General features: G+C 35.5%; 1 protein-coding gene across 1 annotated transcript; it reads right to left on the bottom strand.

The window, feature by feature from the left end:
• Window positions 1–1,649: 1,649 nt before the first annotated feature.
• LOC128239347 (uncharacterized) lies at window positions 1,650–6,164 on the bottom strand. The gene is made up of 4 exons (XM_052955965.1): window positions 5,908–6,164; window positions 4,182–4,349; window positions 3,280–3,970; window positions 1,650–2,756 (listed from the first exon to the last, which is right to left on the bottom strand). The coding sequence occupies exons 1-4, from the start codon at window positions 6,059–6,061 to the stop codon at window positions 2,486–2,488; spliced, it is 1,284 nt and encodes a 427-aa protein (XP_052811925.1). The 5' UTR covers window positions 6,062–6,164; the 3' UTR covers window positions 1,650–2,485.
• Window positions 6,165–10,110: the final 3,946 nt, after the last annotated feature.

Raw genomic sequence — 10,110 nt, 5'->3', positions numbered from 1 at the left:
TCAATGATTTGATGTGTTACAAAAATAACAATTAAAACTTGCATAAAAATAAGTAATACCTCAAATATCTTACTTTTGACAGATGTGGTTCATTCTCCTCATCATTCCTTATCTAAATTGTAGTGACTGGTTTAGTTTCTCGCTAGAGAGGTAATTTTTATCAAACAGATTTTGTGAAATGCGAGGCAAAACACAAACATCCATTATTAAGATAACACAGTTGCACGTTTTACATTTGATAAAATTGTTAGGAAGAAAAAGGTTATATTTGTTAAACAGGAGTTTTTAATTCAAATGCTTCAGAAGATTATCAAGTAACGAGTATACAAAGGACGTTTTTGCCAGATGCGCCCTTTTACCAGATACATAACCTCTTGCAACAAGCTGAAATCGGAAAACGTTGATACAAAACAGATATATAGATAAATACATCTCAAAACTATAAAACCCTCATTTTGGTCGAAATGTCAGATAGTACAGTTTCTGCTGGCATTATGCACCATATATGCAAGGTTCTAAATCGTTTGAGCCCTATATTTTCTTCAGTTGAATGGAATTCCGAATGACCCTTGAATCATACGACTACAAAATCAACGGTGTAAACCATTTCTTTTGACACTTATATATTTGATTTTGTAATTCCGACTTAAATCGACAATAGCTCTGTCACATTGATTAAGTGTGGAAAACGTACATTTTTTACAAAAAAATACATGTGTAAACTTATAATCACTCAAAAGTCCAACAATTGATAGACTATAACGCATGTGATTAAAATAACAAAACGACCACACTCTCGCGTAACATCCTGCCAACGAGCGCGATTGATATAATGTTGTAATAGCGTATTTCACAATCGTTTTAAAATGAATAAGTTTAAACTAATAAGATTGAAGAAACATTTGCATGACTTTCTTTTAAAACATAAAAGCCCATTTTTCCCTAGCGAAATCGTCTATTTCGGGGCAATTAATCATAAATGAAGTTTGTCTACAGCAAAGTAGACAACTGTTATCAATTAAATCTCTACCATGAGAATGGATTATTTTACATCCTGCCATGAAAAGAATAATGCTATACTGTAGGGGAATAATTTACGTCGTTCCACTTGAAGCAAGACATACCAGAGTGAAACATTTCACATCCTGCCACGAGAAGCATGTATAATATACCAGATTGGAATGTTTTACTCGAATAACAAGTCTTGTGCACTTGTATTCATTCTCTTTCTAAAAAAGCGCAACTAAGCATTCACATATACTCCACTTAATGATCAATAGAAACTCTTGTTTAGTATCTTATTTTTATCAAGCGACAGTTGTAAGTATCATTTTTGATAGGGGATAACCAACATGTTTGCTTTTGATGAAGCATTTATAATTTACATAACTAATATTCACCGGAGTCTGGTTTCATATTCAAATCTGTTTTAATGCGATTGGACATTTGTGTCGTTTTTTGCTGATTATTCTAAAGCATTTGATTATATTTTGGTCTAACATTTTGGTATAAATTATATTCTTCCAGGATTGTTTTTCCAATTGTCTAAAGAGTTAATAAAGTAAAGTCAAAACAGAAGTTCTTCGAGGAACTGGCGAACTGTTTGAAATTTTTCTTGGTTTTCGTCAAGGGGAATGTTTAAGCCCGTTTATTTTTTATGGATATAAATGACTTAGAAGATGAAGATGAATTTTTGAATGAAGCCAAACGAATAGATTTTTCAAAAAGTTAGCTTAGCTGTTTACTGCCATAAGGGACTTACTAAATTGGTCGAACGATTGGTTCCAGTAGTAAATTTCAAGAGTACTTTTATAGGAAAATAAGTTTCATTCCTTCATGCTTTTCGATGAAATATAAAGTTATCAGTGAAGAAACATCAGGAGCTTGGCGCTTAAATCGAATAAAAGTATTATTGTGAAATTTTCTACGACGTCAAAAGTGCATTTGAGAAATCAGTCCGTTTGAACCACAATTTTCATCAAATAGATACTTCCAATTCGACTTCACTCACTGATCGGAAAGGTGTTTGTAAGACAAAGACCTTCCGGACAGAAGTGAGCATTGCGCCACAGGCCGAGCTTTGGATTTTAGATTTAACAGACGTGGGAAAAGACCATTAAAGCAAAATTTGTATTCTACGTCATTTTTTCGATAGAGTATTTCAATAATCAAAATATGCATTGCTATACAATTTACTCAATGTACAATGGTAATCTTAATCGTGCTTTTGTTTATTCAATTGATTATAACAATGTTTCTAAAAATAAAACGAAATAGCCAAACAGTTTTTCTTGGGTAATAATATTTACTATTACTATAATGTGTACAATACAAACTAGCATGCATAAGATACATTCAAGAATGCATTGAATTTCATAACAGTTTGTTAGTTGTAGAATTAAAAAGAAATATAATGTCTCATCTTAGAGTTGTTTCCAAGACGTAGCTTGTCGTACATTTACTTTGTATCCATACCCATTGTGTTTTATTTGCTTAAAAACGAAGCAAATTTGTGGTCTCTGAAATGAGCAATTGCGGCTTTGCGATCCTTGTCCCATTCAACAAACAATGGGGCAGCTTGAGCGTATTCCATCCCATACTTTGTATCTCCAGCAAGGTTTTCAATTAGCGAGGCTTGAAACGCAACAATTTCTGGAATGCTTTTCAACTGTTTAGCTCTGCCATGCCAATGGTCGCTGTAATTCTGCATTTCTTTTGTTGTCTTTGATTCATTCGGTAATAACCCCATAATAAACCTGTAATGGAACAAAAACTACCCTTGTCGAACATGTACTGAATTAGTTGAATCAGTTTGATGTTAGTAAATGTATATTCTTGTTTGAATGTAAAATGAATTTGGAATGTCGATCTACTATTAATACGCTAATATATTATACAAACAGCTAAATGAAAACTATTGATCACCTCAAAAAGACATCGGCCTCTTATTGTGTCTCCCAGTCTCATTTGGCTACTTCTCACCGCCACATTTAGCTGTTTGTATAATATATTAGCGTATTAATAGTAGGTCGACATTCCAAATTCATTTTACATTCAAACAAGAATATACATTTACTAACATCAAACTGATTCAACTAATTCAGTACATGTTCGACAAGGGTGGATGCTAAAGTTTCTTATTTGTGCGCCTTCTGTGTTTTTTATTCTTTACATTTGATACATGATACATTTGATTCCATGAAAACTATGTAATACTAATTTTTAGAATAGAATTCACATTGAGTGTATGGTCAAATAACCCTTTGAATGATAGATTACCTTGCTGTCCATGCTGCTATGCAATCGATCAACGTAACGGTGAACAACTGTTCTTGGGCACCAATAAAGAACAATTTGCTTTGAGCTAATGGTATAAAAAGGCTTCCTTTGTACAGCTGCCTCTGATAAAAAGACGTTTTTTCTTCAATGCGTAAACGACCCTCCAGAAATGGAAAAAGAGTTTTGTAGCCCGTACAAAGAATAATGGAGTCAACAGCAGCAGATGAACCATCCGTAAACTGAACAGTTTGCCCTGTAAAGTTTCTCACGCTGCATTTCTCCGTTATCCCGTTCGGCCAGTTATGATTTGGAGCATTCGTTTGCCACGATACAATGACGCTCTTCCCGCCACTTGACATTATGTGCAGAGCAATATCCTCCGCAGAAAAACTGCTCCCAATGAGCAAAACATTCTGGTTTTTGAACTCGTGTCCATCCTTAAAGTCATGGGAATGTACCACCCGACCGTCGAAGTTTTCTATGCCCGGAAATGCAGGTGCATTTGGCTGGTTGAATATGCCACCCGCTATCACGACATGGGTGAACTGTTCCGAGCTGATGGTACCCGTTTTTAAATCGTTGACAATGACCGTAAATGATTCCGTTTTCTCTGTGTACACAACACTGCGAACAACTGTGCTAAAATTGATAAGCCGTTTAAGATCGCGACCAGCCTTGTTCGTCCATCGGCCTTAAATGATAATAGTTTTAAAGTAAGGTTAGGGCGACATCTTTTGCATAATTTTAAATTTGTAGGTACCGTCATTTTTTTCTCTTTGATATTCATAAAGATGTAGTACCTTTTATAGGGAAAATCAATAAAAAAGATGTCTTATTACACTACGCAGAAATATGGAGAATAACCTCATTCTGCTAGTGTATGACCTGTTCATGATACATACCTGCCATAAAATCAAGCACCACCTCCCTTGATGGAAAAGAAGTCCCAATGTCTTTTCCAAAATGCTCCTTGAATGTGTAATCAGTAAACTCCAAGCATTCCTTTGGTGCGTTTGTCAGTAAACGTTTGTACATTCCGCTGTGACACGGCTCTCCGTATTGGTCAACACCTGTATATAGAATCATAGTACCACCTGAGGCGGGTACATACCTGCCATACGCATTCAAGAAGACACTCGTCTTTAAATATTAAGGCAGTGTTTTTTATTATATTTTTGTACTCGGTCTGTACATACATATTGCATTTGATATGAATTATTAAATACTACACGTTTTAGCATCGTAATGATTATTCTAAGATAAACATTTCTGGCAAGTAATAGCGAAGCACGCGGTTCACGAAATATGATATAAACTTCAGGTAGTTTTTTAAGCCATTTATACAATGTGACAAAAGCTCACTTAACATGAGGTGCGTTATCATGAATTGCAAAGAAGTTTTCTTTTTAAATTATTTCATGTTTACCAAAATTTGCAATATACACACATTATAGGGCATACTAGTAGGATGGCATCAAAGGCCTCATGCGATAAAGGTATATGATCATTTTACAGACGTCTGCATACAAGTTGAATAACCTGGAGGTGAAATGTCAGTCGCCTTGAATGGACGACGTCGAATTTAATTTAAAAAGGATAATTATTTGATAAAGTGTAAGATGGCAATATGATGTTGACTCACCGAGAAAACGTAACTATGACCGAACATTGAATTTTTTTTAGTAAAATAGTATAAATGACGCCCTAAATCATATAGTAATTTTCAAAATAACGTCGTTGTCTTAGTCCTATGTGCGCTAATGTTTTGTTCGAACGTGACGTTAGGATAGGAGGTTGAAACCATGTACAATCTCTATTTTATATTTCTACTTTTTGAAAGCGTTAAATCTTATAAATACAAATATAACGTATATCCAAGTCTCTATAAACCATAGGGTTTAACAATAAATTAAATCTTAATATTCTATAATATCAACATACAAAATATAAACTGTAAATGTTTTTGTAAAGTTCCTACTATATTAAAATGACGGATATAAAATTATACTTTTAATCTCGCGTTTTCCTCGCGTCTCGAACACTGCGGCTTTCGATTCGAAGACGTTACTATTGGTTATGTTTAAAAAACGTCTCCATATCAAAACTATGAAAATTGCAAAATATCACTATAAGTAAGAGTCTCCTTTAGAAACACTGTATTGTTACTTTTATCATCTTGAATTTGCTTTTCTAAGTTTAGACTCAGGCATAAGATAGTTTGTAAACAATGGCCCGTGTCTTGTCGCGTCGATTCCGACGAACGCAACGTAACGTCTATGTCACAACTCAGGGGCAGTTTGTGTGCAATATTAACTTTGCGAAAAATCATTTTAAAAATAATTATGTATCTTTTAATATTTAATAAACGATGTTTAACATATGGCAATGTTTGTCATCTGTACCATATGACGCCAATTCAGCCATTTGTTTACATAAAGTGCAGGTTTACACTAAAACTGAGCTTTGTTAGAGTCCGAGCCACGAGACTCAGTCTCAGACCCAATGTGTTATGGAACATCTGTGCAGCCTTTCATCGCTGTGAATAATTGTTGATATACGATGCGTTTTCAATAAAATAACACAGAAGTGCAAACCTATTTTCATTGAAAAATATTTGTAAGTGCCAACCTGTTCGCCAAGTGAAGTTCCATAGCCCTCCCCATGTGTCCTGCTTCTCGTAGCAGACAACTTCCGGCATTTTTGGAAGTTGGGCAAAGTGGTAAAGTGTCGACATGCCGGCAGGGCCGGCCCCAATCACACAAACACGCATCGATTGCGACATGTTTTGGAACCTAAATTAAACAATACCAAATTAACACTTAATGAAACGAACGCGATTCAGACTAAATCTAGATTCCGTGAACATTCGTTTACGGTCTGCTCAATAGAAGTGTTATCTATAATACTTGTTTAGCGGCTATATACATATTCACTTATAAGCAGCTCATCCATCATTAATTTACCCTCGATTTAATTTATTTGAAGAAGAATTCAAGGGGCATTCAACATGTAATGCAATATACGTTGCTCTATCAATAGTGTCAGGTAAATGTCTACTTTTCTATGCATTGATTGCTTTAGTATTGATGTTTATTTAGAGTAAAAAAATAACACTCGATTTATACTTGATAATACTAAGTGATTGGAACAAAAGGTGACTTTTGATAACTTAAATACTCTTTTGTTAATATCATCCTAACAAAAAATCAATTCATTTGTGGACTTCAATCTTAACAATTTTAGTTTGGAAGATGTTCGACATATAATGTTTGTAATACTAGGATGGCCATGATAACCCTGTAATTATTACAGTTGGGTCCTGCAGAACGCTTCTTTATAAGTGTTAAAGGATAGCATGTGTACTATGCATGTTTCCATTTCTTAAACGAGTCTGATTGTTCTGAGGATATTTCCTTCTGTACGCAACCACAACGAACATATACAAATACTGATTATGTACTAGCATAGACATAGGACATACGTGTTTTATATAAAAATATATTACTTTTTTATTCCAGTTTAATTCAAACATATGCTTACAGTAATGTTGTTGATAAATGTTGGGATAAAATAAAATTGAGTTCTCGAAAACTGGTTTAACATCCCAGTGAGTTCATGTTTAATTCTAGATAGTAAACCCACAGCCATTAATACCATCATAAAAACTACCGTCATTTGATTCGCAAGTGGATATTGTTTTGCAGAATTGAGAAGTAGCCTTGATGCACGTTAATCGTTTTATCATAATTAAGATAAAAACATTCAAATCATTTTTATGCATTTACATCCATTTTACACCATCAATAGTATTCCGCTGACAGCTAGAAAATATTTTTTTTTGAACTTAAAATAAAGTTTATGGTGAAGATTGTTTAGTCATAAATTAAATGCATGCACATGATCGTTAAACATTAAAAACATTAAACGTTAAACATTAAAAAGAACGTATCTTAAACTGTTTGAAACGTCAACATAAAATATTTTTAATCAAAGTACTGAAATATTGCAAGGGACGATTGACAAGATTATTGGCTTTGTCTTGTTACTGACGATAAATTGACAAGTATCCATAGTATAGAGAATATTTTCAGAAATTCGTATAATACGTTGTATGACCTTCCATCCTCAGTGTATGTATACCACGTGATAAATGACGTCATATATGCTAGGTCGGAAGGCAACATTGTGCTTAAAACAAAAATAACCTTTCTTTTTCTACGCTATTTTAAATGAAACAAGGGGCAGTCTAAAAGAGCCCCGCCTCCGTGTTATAACCGGAGTTCGATAAGATGGTAAGTTTCATCAAACACTTCGACACATATTTTGACAGTGCTCTATCAGACGGCCGTTCTGTCGAAGTGTTTGACACTAAACTCTCAATCAAACTCTGGTAATAACATAATAAATATAATATATAGGGGATTTATTAAGAGGGCTGTAGACTTTCAGGACCAACCAGGCGTTACTAATCAAAGCACTAAAAGTGCTTTAGGGCGGTACTGGTGTTAGGTTTAAAAGATGCTGTAATATACACTATTCATGAGCTAGAGCCACGCCGATAATAACGCTATGTTTCAATATAATGGAATAGTTTAGTACAGGCAAATGGCCTTACTTAACATAAAGGTATTGTGACTGTCTATGTTAAAGAAAGGTCGGTTTGTATCTTAAATGGTTTTCAAGTTGCACAACAATTAACACAGTGCTTGAATATAACATCTACAAACAATCATAAATTATTGGTCACCATTGACACAAAGACACAGTTTCTTTCATGCTTTTCGATGAAATATGGGGTTTTAACAGTGAAATAACAACGGTGAAAATTGATATTTTCACTGCAAAATATGGAGTGAAAATATCAACTTTCAGAACTACTTTTAAATTCCTTTGTAGTTACTTCCCTTGATCAAAACAGAACACTTCACTTTGAACCAGTAAATGTTGGCAAAAAAAGTTTAAAGTTTAAAGAAAGGTTTTATGAATTTAAAAACAAATATATTATATATTATATATATGGAAACCCACACATTTGATAAAAGATTTGGCTTTCCTAGAGCTAGTCCCGGTCTTATTGGCTGTTTATTAATGGAGTGAACACATTGCAAATAAAAAAAATTGTCATGTGGTCAGACAATCTTGGACTGGCGCATATTCTTAATAAGCAAACTGCTAAATCGAAACCAGTAACGCAACTCCTCAGGCCTCTCATATTGTGTATACTATCAAACAACATCACGTTCAAAGCTCGCCACATATCCACCAAGCTTAATGTAATATGTGATTCCATTCAAGCGGCGCCAGAGGCGAACCAGTGCCCAGATCCAATCACCAAGGCGTTCTTGTCAGTGATTTACTCGACGAAGCTGTTAAATGTCTCCAGTTTTATTAATACAAGATTGTCATATACGCAAGGCATTACGGCATTTTCACAGTTCCGGTACGCACATCAGCTTATGGAAGACTGGCCCCCTCCCGTAGACCACATAGTTCTGTTCATTTCTTTTTTTATCATTACAGAGCCATTCCCACAGCACGGCTCGCTTATAAACAGCTTCCATTAGTTACCAATGCAAACTCGTATTCGATCCAACGTCCAGTTTTATAGTTTTAAAGTTACTAGACGGTATGAAAAGGCAGTGCATCCGCAAGGACGCTCGCTTACCTATCACGCCCCAAATTATATGCTCCGTGTTAGGTGTACTTCCAGTTATTTGTAGAAATGCTTATGAACAAACACTTTTCAAACGTCACAAAGGGAAATTCACCAGACAAAATAATTTCGGCGGCCGTGGATCAAACTACAGGCTTCTAGTGGTCCAATTTGCCCCGTGACAGCAATAACCAAATAGCTATGTTTATGTCCAAAAATCGAGGGCCCCCTATTGTGTCATTTCAATGGCTCCCCAGTCACCAGGTACCAATTCTCGGCAGTGCTTAAAAATCTCACTTGCACTTAGGCCTTAATTACGCCTGCTTTAGCTCCAATAGCTTTCGAATTGGGGCTGCAACTTCCGCAGCCCTAAAAGGGGTTCCTCTGGATGAAATTAAGCTCGCCGGTAGGTGGCGCTCTGACTATGTCCGCACCTACATACGCCCGAATATGGTTTCCGTTCCGTTGGCCGCTGCACACCAGGGTCACTCATGAATGCAATTATGTTTTTAATTTATTTCAGTTTGGATGTTTGATTCATCAATAATCAAACAGGCGTTCCTGGCTAGCCGCAAGTATCCCGGGGGTTCAAATTTGGGGTTTCAAAACCTAGACATATGGTGGCAAGGTTACAGTGGTCTTGGGGTAACAAAGTGCTGGAACAAACTAAGGACCTTATTAAAGACAAGGTCTCCCCCAAACTTTATGTAGCAAGGTGCATATTTCAGTATTTTATCAATTTGTGTGTTTGGTATGGTTCTATATCGTATATTGTTTTGTATTGTTTGTGTATCGTCGTGATTAGTGTTGTGCTACGTGGTTATTGTCCTCTGTGCGTTACTGTCCGTCTATGTCCGTCAATATCCGTCTATGTCCGAGTGCGTCAGAGCGTGAATACTGGTTATGCGAGTTTGTCTAAATTTATAGAGTGATTGATTGGTTCATAATGCCTTTTCCCCTTTTCCCCGCTTCATTGCACACGCCCTTATTTATATATACACATATATCATTCCGTTCTGAATCATCATCGACGCAAGTCAAGATTGCAATTGTATCCGGGCTGTAGTGAAATTTATCCATCTGAACATGCCCGGTACTATTATTATTTGGTCTCAGCTATTGCCTAGAATGTCATGGCGCCATAGTTCAAATTTATCTGCCATGGACTATGCAAGAAA

The sequence above is a fragment of the Mya arenaria genome, chromosome 6 (assembly GCF_026914265.1).
Source record: "Mya arenaria isolate MELC-2E11 chromosome 6, ASM2691426v1".
In the NCBI taxonomy this organism is placed as follows: Eukaryota; Metazoa; Mollusca; class Bivalvia; order Myida; family Myidae; genus Mya; species Mya arenaria.
The sequence above is the reverse complement of the archived record's forward strand: the minus strand, read 5'-3'. Positions and strand labels throughout refer to the sequence as shown.

Excerpts from the sequence above, each read along its gene's own strand:
- LOC128239347 (XM_052955965.1), bottom strand. The coding sequence starts at position 6,061 with ATGTCGCAATCGATGCGTGTTTGTGTGATTGGGGCCGGCCCTGCCGGC. Across the intron at positions 4,350-5,907 it reads GAACTTCACTTGGCGAACAG|GTGTTGACCAATACGGAGAG; the intron begins GTTGGCACTTAC and ends TTCTATATACAG. Across the intron at positions 3,971-4,181 it reads GGTGCTTGATTTTATGGCAG|GCCGATGGACGAACAAGGCT; the intron begins GTATGTATCATG and ends TTATCATTTAAG.